Source organism: Callionymus lyra, chromosome 14 (genome assembly GCF_982586985.1).
Source record: "Callionymus lyra chromosome 14, fCalLyr1.hap1.1, whole genome shotgun sequence".
In the NCBI taxonomy this organism is placed as follows: Eukaryota; Metazoa; Chordata; class Actinopteri; order Syngnathiformes; family Callionymidae; genus Callionymus; species Callionymus lyra.
In genome coordinates, this window is record NC_141831.1 from 15114006 (window position 1) to 15125862 (window position 11857).

At 35.4% G+C, this 11857-nt stretch overlaps 2 protein-coding genes across 2 annotated transcripts; one reads left to right on the forward strand and one right to left on the reverse strand.

The window, feature by feature from the left end:
- Nucleotides 1-1899: 1899 nt before the first annotated feature.
- On the reverse strand, nt 1900-5117 carry bkgd (beta-keto-L-gulonate decarboxylase). The gene is made up of 8 exons (XM_087807721.1): nt 4801-5117; nt 4589-4687; nt 4246-4319; nt 4061-4162; nt 3606-3776; nt 3271-3420; nt 2332-2448; nt 1900-2261 (listed from the first exon to the last, which is right to left on the reverse strand). Exons 1-8 carry the CDS (start codon nt 4865-4867, stop codon nt 2088-2090), a joined length of 954 nt encoding a protein of 317 aa, XP_087663847.1. The 5' UTR covers nt 4868-5117; the 3' UTR covers nt 1900-2087.
- Nucleotides 5118-5241: 124 nt separating this feature from the next.
- On the forward strand, nt 5242-10440 carry LOC148066108 (uncharacterized). The gene is made up of 7 exons (XM_087807722.1): nt 5242-5286; nt 5519-5838; nt 5913-6267; nt 6342-6454; nt 7642-7675; nt 7755-7892; nt 8034-10440. The coding sequence occupies exons 1-7, from the start codon at nt 5245-5247 to the stop codon at nt 9930-9932; spliced, it is 2901 nt and encodes a 966-aa protein (XP_087663848.1). The 5' UTR covers nt 5242-5244; the 3' UTR covers nt 9933-10440.
- Nucleotides 10441-11857: the final 1417 nt, after the last annotated feature.

Consider the following 11857-nt stretch of genomic DNA (forward strand, 5'->3'; position numbering starts at 1 on the left):
GTAAGTTAGTAAGTAAGAAATGGTTATTTGTATCGCGATTTTCCTGACCAGGGTCACAAAGCGCTTAAACAATCAAAAACATACTCAATAAAGTATATACTTTAAAGGTCAAGATAAAACTGATAACACAAGAGGAGTTCCAGAAAATCAAGGAAAAGCCTGAACAAATAAAAACGTCTTAAGATGTTTCTTGAAGGAGTCAGTAGACTCCATCAAGCGCATGGAGAGAGGAAAATTGTTCGAAAGCTTAGTAGCAACAGCCTGGAAGGATTTCTCTCCTCTGGTCCTAAACCGTGTTCAGGAACCATCAGTAGATTCTGATCCACAGACCTCAGAGCCCGAGCTGGGGTGTAAGGCTGGATCAGATCAGTGACGTAAGGAGGAGCCTGAACATGAATAGATCTGAAAGTAAGAACCAGAATATTAAAATTGATCCTGAAAGAAACTGGCAGCCAGTGAAGAGTTTTAAGGATCGGAGAGATGTGAGTTCTTCTACTAGAGCAGCTCAGAATTCTCGCTGCAGAGTTTTGTATTAACTGCAGGCGAGACAACTCCTTCTTGTTTAGACATGAAAATAAACTGTTGCAATAGTCCAGGCGAGAAGACACAAACGCATGGATTATAAACTCCAGATCGTGTTGTGACAACATTTTCCTAAATTTAGAGATTTTTCTCAGTTGAAGGAAACAGTTTCTGGTCAGTTTTCTGCAGTGTTGAACAAGAGACATGTCTTTATCAAATACAACACCCAGGTTTCTCAGGCTCAGTTTGACAGACTGACCTAAGTCACCCAAGTACTGACTCAACCCTGGAATCTTATCATCAGGAGCAATCAACAGTGTTTCAGTTTTGTTCACATTTAGCTGATTTGGCACATTTTGTCCACACAGCCAATTGTGTTGCATTGTTTTCTGTACTCATTATTTATGAGTACAGTAAGTTCTCTTTTATACGTTTGTTTGTTTTATTCATTTTTTAGATTTCATTTACCAATTTCTTTTCCGGAATTAATCTTGTAGTAAATGCACTATATGTCACTTTAATTTTGCAATTAATGTAAAATAAATGACTTGAATTTTGTAATTTATGTAATATATAATGTTGAATAAAATAAAATGAGGTTAATAAACTACAATCAAATGAAATATGAGAAATTACAAATGCCATATAAATTATTTATTTTATTTTATTTTAATTTGTACAGGCTTATCCTTGATTTTCGGAGACTCCTTTGTTTTGTCTCGGTGTTTTTCTTGACCTTGAAGTTTATATTGTATTGAGTATTGTTTTGATTGTTTAAGCGCTTTGTGACCTTGGTCTGGAAAAGCGGTATATAATTACAAATTACTTACTTAATTTTGAATAATAATAATAATAATAAAAAATGGCATAAATTCAATTGAATTAAAAAACAATCATGACCAGACAGCAGACGATTAGAACCAGTTCTTAAACTGTGATGTTGGACCATTAGAGAGAAATGAAATAATAAATAATATAATAATAAGAATGAAATAATATGAATTAACTAAAAAGAGATTGATAAAATGCAATTAATTAAAATAAAGTAAGAGACGTTACCATTAAATGGAATATAAATTTTATTCAAATCTGCTTATTTTTCAGTGATTTTCATATAAATATATAAAAATTACTTAAACCGTATGATAAAAATTTAGTGGCAATTCTCCATAGTACTAAAGAGTAACTTTGTTAAATATTTAAACAGTCCTTCACTATATTTTAGCTTGAATAAAATGTGGCAATATATATTTTTTCTTCAATATTGTTTTGATTTGTCTTGATAAAACACTATTTCTGAGAGAAATATCAAATGAAAAAATATAATTTAAACATCATTTAATTCATGGAAATTATGCAAAAATCCATCAATCAACATTGTATTATTTACAATTTATTAGTCATTACAAGCATAAAGATGAGTTGATTAATTTGTGCAATATGACATAGTAAAAGACAATGTTAATAACATAGTTGCACTCACTGCTGTTTCCTGATTTCATGAACATTTATCTTGATCTATATTGTTTACAAGTAACATCATCGATGACATCATTTCCTGCTAGTCACTCTCTGCCTACTCTGTGTGTTTCCTTTGGCCTGTCAATGCGATAAACAAACTCAGCCGGCAGGAAGTAGCCAAGATACTCCACGGTGTCCGGCGTGGTGTCGATGTAGTAGTGACCCCCTTCTCCGTGGTGGCTGTAGCAGTGGGTGTGCTCAACTCTCAGGTCCAGACCCTAAAATGAAGAAAATATGATCACAATTTGCACGGACATTTAAGCGTTAGTGACATAAGACGACACTTACGGGGTCCCTGGACACCAGAACTGACTGGCAGACAAGTGGAGCGCTGACCTCAAAGTGTTTCAACCAATTGTTGACATCATCATCTGTGTCGAGAGGACAGGCGGAGAACTCTCTTGGCTTCAAAGGGGCAGAAAATAAAAAGAGGGGGGCATGAATAAACATGACTCAAGAAACAACTCAATGATTGTGTTGTGTATTATTGAAGTAACAAAAATCATCTATTCTTTTATTTTCACTATCGTCCATGTATTGTATTACTTCTGCCAAGGAGGTTATGGTTTTTTTTCTGTCTGACAACAAAACAATTGATGAGCAGATTTGAATACAAATTGGAGTTTAATTTAGATAATGGAAAAACAAGGAATTGTTGAGTTTCAAGAAGATAAAGGAAGGCTTTGTCACTCGGTCAATAGAGCTCAAACAACTTTTCCTCACCTACTGGAAGTGGTACAAGTGAGTTCAAAAACACTACTGACACCTTCTGTACCATTGAGCCAATTTCCATCAATACTATTTTAAAAACGTATAAATCTTATCGCTTTTTAGAAAGTAGGTTGTTTACTTTGGATTAATGTTTTAATGCCCATGTTTTTTATTTACTCAAGACTAAAATAAAAAACAATATCGTTAGAATGTATTTCTTTTTAACTATCTAGTTCATTTCTGCGTAACACATAATCACAACAACCTTTTCTAGTCTCCAGTCACAAGAATGGATAACAGCCTCACTACTGCCACCTGCCGGCCCGTTGAGATCATTGCTATGACTATATATAAGTAAGTAAGTAAGTAAGTAATTGTTATTTATATAAGCAAAAAGGAAGTTGTTAAAAAAAAAACCCACTAAATAAGCTGATTGGTTTAGGTCTCCACTCTAGAGTGATAATCTAGTTGAATGTGATTTTTTTTTAAACTAAATAGATGAGGATGACAGCATACCATAATGTGGATTTTTGCTTTTCCTTTCTGGATGACGAAAACGCCGCCCAGAGCCAGGCAGTGTTCGGGGTAATGGCCGTCGAGTGTCTTCCGCAGTGCCGTCACGAGGCTGTCCTGTCCGGTTCTCTTCTTGGCTCGGACCTCAATGACCTTCATGGTTCAGTGGCCAAGCGGAAAACGTCCAATCAGCATTTAAAGCCACTTTGTTAATGTTTAGAGTGAAAATGTCTCAACATTGTACACAATTGAAGAGTTACTTTGGTTCAACAACATATTAGCAATTATATCAAGAGTAAAATCTTTTAAATATCTGTGAAAAACAACATGATATTTACCTTCCCTGGTCTCCCCTCGCAGGCGTACAGATTACCCAACAGTCCAAAGTTGCAGTCAGAGAATTTGTATTTTTCCAGCAGACACTGGCCATCGGTCGGGTTGATGGAGGCAAAGTAGCTGCTGTTGACAGCAGGTTCTCCTTTACATTCTGTGAGAACCTGTGGCATCAGCTGTGGCGACAGATCAGTGCAGCAAATGTTAGCTTCATCTCAAGGTCAAGATCAAGATCCCATTATTTAAACAACCATTTTGAAAAAACAGAATAGATTTCATTTTATGGAAAGACATTCATGGAGAACACTGGGAAAAAACTGAACATTAACTTTTATTAAACATTTTTAAAAGTGTTCGGTTTCTTTGCACGTGGAATAATGTTGTTATATATTAGTTATTTGCAGTTTTATTCCCAATAATAGATCATCTCTGTCATGAGAACGTCTGCTTCGTCACATACCTCTGCATTCATGCCCACCACTCTAGAAGACACAGCGGCTGCACCGATCATGAACGCTCCTGGCAGCTCGAGCTCCTTTGAAATCATATTCATGTCGTATTCCTGGATAATCACATCAACCTGGAGTTATTCTGGAATCGATGAAGCTGCACCGTTTTTAGTGTAAGGTCTTGTGAAAAATGCACCTTGTGCTGCTGAACCACAGGGACGAGGTAGGGAACGCCGCCGACATCAGTGATGCGTGGATTTCCACATAAACCTATGATGAAAATCACAAGACTTCAGTCTCAACAATTATTATATATTCTGTCAGTAAGTAAACTGTATGTACATGTTGTTACATATAGGTTAGTAATTACGCATTCAATGGTTTTAGCAAAAAGAAAGCAAATAAAACATGTGTAATGTTTTATTTGTACATGATTAATTTAAAATGGGATTGTTGCTCCGATCATCCTTTTATTTCTCAATATAATGCCTCAAATGTAATTCTTTTAAATAATGGTCGAACTGATAAAGTTCTCTTACCTCTGACAGGAAAGTTGAAGGGCTCAGTGGTCAGATCTGGACACTCGATAACACTAACTTTTACCTCAGCAAAGTTCTTTTGAAGTCCAGCTTGTAAAACTACGATCAGAAACACATGAGTGAGAACATTTTCTTTTAGCCTTAAAAAAAATGATCATAACATACTAAACTAGAGGGTGTTTTGTTTTTGGTCGTTGTTTTTAGCTTCTTACCAGAACTTAGTTCGTCCAATTCTGGAGTATGCAGTTGAGTCTTCTCTGTCATGCAAGTGTTGGCCATTATGATGAAGAAAGAGAGTAAAACAATCTGGACATCAGCTGAAAATAAAACAAGCGACAGCAAAAAAAAAGTACAGTTGAAAGTTCAAACAAAGATGATAAAAAACAAAAACTGGTTCAGATGTCAAGTTTATTTTATCTCTGAGCAGTGAAGACCGACAGAAATTAAGCGAAAAACAAAATATTTCAACAAGGATACATATAAAACCATTATTGAAAAACAAATATGTCCAAACGTTATTAAATAACCATTAATGTTATCGGTAAGTCTGAAAATTATAAGCGGGGCGAAACCGGAAACAACAAAAAGGGAGCAATCTTGTTGTTTTTGAAGCGCGTGGTGATGACGTAGAAGTACTTCCGTCGCGATTAAGACGCATGTACGGAGGGAACCGTGTTTACCTGAGAATACATGTGACTGTAAGTTAAAATCGTTGTAAACATTCCGGTGTTGCTATGTATCAAGATTTGTTCCCAGTATGCATCTAGTAGATAATCTTTTGTACTTTGAGGGTATTTTTCTTTCTAAATCAAATGTCCTTAAAGGCAAAACTTACTGTAACGAAGACTTAATGTATATATATATATATATATATATATGATATTAATTATCCGTATTTATAGCAACATATCTACTTGTTTGTACCCGCAGTTATCAACTTGGAACATGTCACTGAGGACAAAACCCAATCTACGTGGGAACATCTTGGAGGATGTGGAGAAGTTTGGAAGTCCAGTTCGGAAGACAAGAAACAGTAACTCAAAGACCTTAAATCCTGTGACGGCCCAGTCGGAACCTGGCCATGTGAAGTCAAAGGAAACGCGTCAGAAGACAAGAACTTCCCTTAGATTAACGCAAAAAACGTCCTCTTCATCAGAAGATGATCTTCCATCTGCACAGAAGACCGTTTCCAAACCACGAAGAAGGTTAAAACCTGGGTCCGGCTTGTCTTCGGACAAAACGTCTCAGAGGTAAACATTGTTGTTTTTCATTTCAGGAAATTAATGAGATGATTAACATTTCAAATTCTTTTGTGTCCCTGCAGTCCCTCGTTCGCCTGGGAGGATGAAACTAGTGACAGTATCTCATTTACCACCAATAACCTCCGAAACTATGGTAGACGAGTCAGTGAACACTGTCGCCCTTTGAGCGCCTCGGATTTTACAGATTATAATGATGACGATGATGATGATGATTCACTGTTTATCACCCAGAAATCTGTATCTCAAACTTCGAAAGAAACAAACAAAAAATCATCATCTAAATCCACAGTAAAGAGTAAAAAAGGGGAAAAAAAGAAATTTACCATCAAAACACACAAGTTCAACTTCCCTTTCCTAAAAAAAGGAAATAATGCACAAAACCTCCAGTTTTCATCTTCTCAGTACGTCAGCCTCAATGTAAGTATGAACGTCAAATGCTGGTTGTCGATAAAATGTTGTTCTACACAAGCCTGATGGTCTGTCGTTTACAGAGTTCTTTGATGGAAGGGTTTTTCAACTCTTTGCGATCGTTGGTTGTCAAGAACTTGGGAGGGGAGAAACAAAAGTTGTCATATTTGGAAGGGGATGTGACGCCACTTGGGGAGTAAGTTTAAAGATTGTTTTTTCCCTCTTTTAGTTTGTTTTTTTTGGTTTACAGAAAACATAATCTTTAATACAACCTGTAAATCTTAGTCGGTAGTTCAGCATCCTATTTTCTCACATGAACAACATTGTTTAACACAAAAAAAGACACACTTAAAAACATCAAAATACCTTTATACTGCTCGTCTGTGATGTCCATCTTGATTTGAAGCCTCGACAGTTCTAGGAAACTTAAATTATTCTTTATTTTAATCTTGGTTTTCGCAGATTCCTTAATCTTGCACACTGAAGCTTGCAATGTAGTTTAATGAGGAAAGAAATAAGGCAGGAGCTGAGAGACTGATAACTTCTGCTACAAACTTAAAATATGTAGAATTATTTAAGTTTTTTCCCTGAACAATTCCTCTTGTCGAGGCTTCAGTACAAGATGGACGTTACAGACGAGCAGTATGGAGGTATTTGGATGTTTTGAAGTGTCTTTTTAAACAAGGTTGAAGACAACTGAGCTCCAGTCACTACATTAAAATAAACGAACATTTTTGTCTATAACTCTAAAAAGACACCAGATTATTCTGAAAATAATCCCAACCCTTAGTCGACATAATGGTGAGTAGAAAATTAGTAAATTTGGCTGAACTATCACTTTAACTAAATTTGGAAAGTATTTTTTATATTTTCATTGTGTTGAACAAGATAATTAAGTTCTTGTGGGAGGAGCCAAACCTTCAGGGCTACTTCTTTGCAAAATCCTATATAGATGGATGGATGTCATCAGCGGTGTTTATGAAACTCTATCCAATTTTATCCAAAGTATTCATTATATATAACAACCTTGAGAGCCACAGTATTTATCTTGTAAACGCACAAAACTAGTTCATATGTTTATGGTCTTAAGCAACACATTTTTGTTGTAAATGTGAATAAAAATAACATGTATTAAACACACTTTACCGAAATGTCATCCTTAAAAAGAACCATGATTAAAAAATTAAATAAGCTGTTCAATGTCGATACGGTATTTTTTACTTCTGATTGAATGTGATGTCTGCCATGTTTAGAAATTTTAAAAGGTTTTCCAACATTTTTTATAAATTCAGTGTTTTATCCTTGGGTCACTTGATTGTAGCAATTTTATGTCTGTTGTGTGTCAATGTTTTGGTCTTTAAAGTGATGTTTTGTCTTTTTCAGAAATTCAGAAGGTGACGAAGAGATACAAGTGGTGGTGAGCAGATCATCTCTGATACGACGCATCATTTAGGGCCATGTATGAATTCTCCTGAGGTACATGTCTCTTCCCGCAGAGGAAAAGTTGCTTGACGGTGTTCACGAAGGCGAAAGCCACAAACGCTTCAGAGAAAGCAGCCGAATCTGTGAACGGGAAGACGGATCAACACCTCGAACTTCTTCCTGCGCGACCACGTTCGACTGAGCAAATCATGGTCAGTAATGACGACGAAACGTTTCCTTTCTAAGGTTCCAAGTTCACTAAAGAGTCGACAGATTCATGTTAATAAATGTCTCAAATCTGAATGTTTAGTGAAAGTAGATGATCTTGTTGGTGCTTGTTTTTAATCCTGCAGGAGAATAATGGCTCGTCAGCGAAGGGGGAACCCAGTGAACCCACAGAGGATGAGGTTGCTGGTTCAGTCGTCGGAACAGAACTGACAAAAGACTCTTTAATCATGGCTGGAACTGAGGACTTTGCAAAGAAAAAAAGGAGTAGTGGTAGGAGAGAAGCTGTAGGAAGTGATGTCAGAGAACAGAGTTCAGGCCCTCGTAACCAGGAAGAAGTTCCTGAAGATGAAATCTTTGTGGGGAAAAAAAAGCGGAAATCAAAGAAAATGGATCTAGTTGTAGGAAGTGATGTCATCAAAGAGGTTTCAGGCGGGTTGAACCAGGAAGAAGTTCTTAAAGATGAAACCTCTGTGAGGGCAGAAAAGGATGGAGACGGAGAAGAAGCTGTAGGAGAGGATGAGGTAGAGGGTTCTGGGAGTTTAAACCAGGATAAGGTCCATGCGAATGAAACATCTGTGAAGAAGAAAAAGAGGAAATCAAAGAAAATGGATCTAGTTGTAGGAAGTGATGTCATCAAAGAGGATCTCGGCGGGTTGAACCAGGAAAAAGTTCTTGAAGATGAAAGCTTTGTAAAGAACAAAAAGAAGAAGAAAAAGAGTGGAGTCGGGGAAGAAGTTGTAGGAAGTGATGTCACAGAAGTTCCTGAGGATGAAACGTCTGTGAAGAAGAAAAAGAAGAAATCAAAGAATAGAGATCTAGAAGAAGATGTAGGAAGTGATGTCAGAGAAGAGGATTTAGGCGAGGGGAAACAGGAAGAAGTTCCCGAAGATGAAACCTCTTTTAGAAAAGAAAAGATTGGAAAGGGAGAAGAGAGTTCTGGGATTTGTAACCAGGAAACGGTTGATGAGAATGGAACCTCTGTGAGGAAGAAAAAGAATAAGAAAAAGAATAGAGATCTGGAAGAAGTTGTAGGAAGTGATGTCATAGATGATGGTTTGGACAGATTAAACCAGCAAGAAGTTCTTACAGAGGAAACCCCGGTGAAGAAGAAAAAGAAGAAGGCAAAGAATAGAGGTCTAGAAGATGTTGTAGGAAGTGATGTCATAGAAGAGGATTCAGGCCAATTGAACCAGGAAGAAGTTCCTGAAGATGAAACCTCTGTGAAGAAAAAGAAGAAGAAGAAGAAGAAAACAAAGAAATATTTAGAAGAAGTTGTCGGAAGTGACGTCACAGAAGAGGTTTTGGACGGATTAAGCCAGGAAGACATTCTTACGGATGAAACATCTTTGAAAAAGAAGAAGAAGAAAAAGAGGCGAGATGGAGAAGAAGTTGTAGAAAGGGATGTCAGGGAAGAGGATTCTGGGAGTTTGAACCAGGAAGAAGTTCCTGAGAAGGAAACCTCTGTGAGGAAGAAAAAGAAGATGAAAGTTGGAGAAGAAAATGAAAGAGTAGAGGATTCTAACATGGAGATGTGCAGCAGTGTCAAAAAGAAGAGAAAGATAAAGGAGGGAACAGCTGAGTCAGTGCCTGATGATTCTGCAGAGACGCACCAAAAGAAGAAGAGGAAAAGAAAGGAAGAGAAGGTTGATGACAACATAGCTGTTGCTACAGGAAGCACGTCTAAGAAAAAGAGGAAGAAATCCGTCAGTTCGTCTGATGCGGTCGCAGGTGAGACTCAACCGAGCCAGTCGCCTGTCGCTCCGAAAACTAGGACATTTGCCGAGTCGGCAGAATTAACCAACAGCGGCGTTAAGAAGAAGTCTAAGAAAAAGAAAGCGTCTGCAGAAGAGAGAGAGGAAGAGTTCAGTACGAATGAGTTTGCAGAACCAAAAGATGCCACGGAGAGAAAAAATTGTGAAAAAGAGCAAGAAAAGCAACTCGAAGCCTTTGATGAAACTGGTGATCAGTCGCTGATGAAGAAACGGAAGAAGAGAAAAAAATCGACTTGTGAAAGTCAGGACTAGGGCTGTGGTTTTTGTTCTTAAGCATCAACATGCAGCGATTTTTGTAAAGAAACGGACTTATTACTTGAAAAAAAGTGTTTTATTTTATTATTTGTAATTTTCTTTATACGGTTTTTAATCTTGAAGTGTATTTTCTTTACTATTGTAAACTGCAGCTTCATACTGAACAAAGACGATCCCTATTAGATTTATTTTTACTATACTCATGATAAATGATGAAACTGAAATGTTATTTATCATTTTTACGATTGATCTCTTTTTCTAAAAAAAAAATGGCTCTTTTGTGTCACTTGGAAAAAGAAAAATGGTGTTTATCGTTCTGGACATTCATGTTTGTTCCTCAATATGACAAAGTTGTGGATGTTTTGTGAACAGATTACCACAATTTACTAAACATCCATTGATCTCACTTAATTACTATGAATTTCTCCTGAGACACAAGTCAATATTTTACTTTTCACACACAAGCGAGGATCGAGTTGAACTTGAGGATAAAACTGATAATAAAAGATGCAAAAAAAAAAAGGAATAATTGTGTTCTTTAACATTTTTTATGTTGCAGATCTACCGCTTGGTGGCGCTAACCAACCCAATAGAATCATTCAGTCATGTGTTTACTCATTTTTCATTAATTTAAAAGGATAAATTGGTCTTTTGAAATTTGCCTTGAAAAACATATAGTATTATGTAACCAACTTATCTCCGGACTAAACTTCAGGTAGATAAACATTAACTTGGTTAAGGTTTGTTGACTTGGTAGTTTCTGAGTGACATGTTGTCTTTAACCCTAGTGCATCATTAGTCATAGGTTTGTCTTTGCGTTTCCAATATTAATGTTTTTCTAAGACCCTCGCAACTCTTAGTTAATGCTCAGCCATATTTGAGACAACAAGGACCTCGATTCACTAAATTCTGAATTTCTATCCTTTGCATATGCATTTATAAAAGTATAATATTACTTCAAAATCTTTGTTTAAAAAAACTTAGGGAGAGAAAAACGGCGTTTGCTATTGATATTGATATAAATATACTTGCAGATAATATAGAACTTGTTGATAAATTTAAAGTGCGTTGCTCTGTACATTATATATTTTTTGTATCATGTTGCATAAGACAATGTTATGTTTACGCAAGACAAATAATTATTAAGGTATATAAGTTCTATCAGAATATTTAATGGTTGAATTTTTAATTATTTTTTCAAATTTAATTGTTGTTGGAGGGTTTCTTAAGCGTTGATTTTGATTAATGTTTAATCATTTGTTTGAATAGTTTTTGTATTGAAATGTTAATATATCTTTTAAGAAATTATTTTAAAATATATACACCATAATATTTTCAGATTTAAATAATCGAATTTTGTTTTCTATGTTTTTTCAAATATTTGAATTTTTTGGGGTTCTTTTTTTAATATAACTTTCTGAATAATTGAATTAAATCATTTCAGTTTCATAAGGTTGACCTTGAATTTAAAAACAAATAGAACGTTAAAAATAAACACATTCAATATGTTGTTGGTTGTTTAACCATTAAATAAATACATTTTTTAAATAATTGAATTCAATCATTTCACTTTCATAAGGTTGACCTTGAATTTAAAAACAAATCGAACGTTAAAAATAAACACATTCGATATGTTGTTGGTTGTTTAACCATTAAATAAATACATTTCTTAAATAATTGAATTCAATAATTTCAATTTCGTAAGATTCAATTTGAGAGAACCAAATTTGAAAATCGAATATTTTGATAATAAATTATTTTCCACAGATAGACTTTGACATTCTTATAAGGTAAAGTAAAACTTTATAAATTGTTTTTTTCCAAAAGCCACAGAAAATACAGCATTTTTTCATAAAAAATAAATAAAAATAAAATAAGAACAAGAACATAAAGAGAAAGAACAAGATGACACTATTATTATG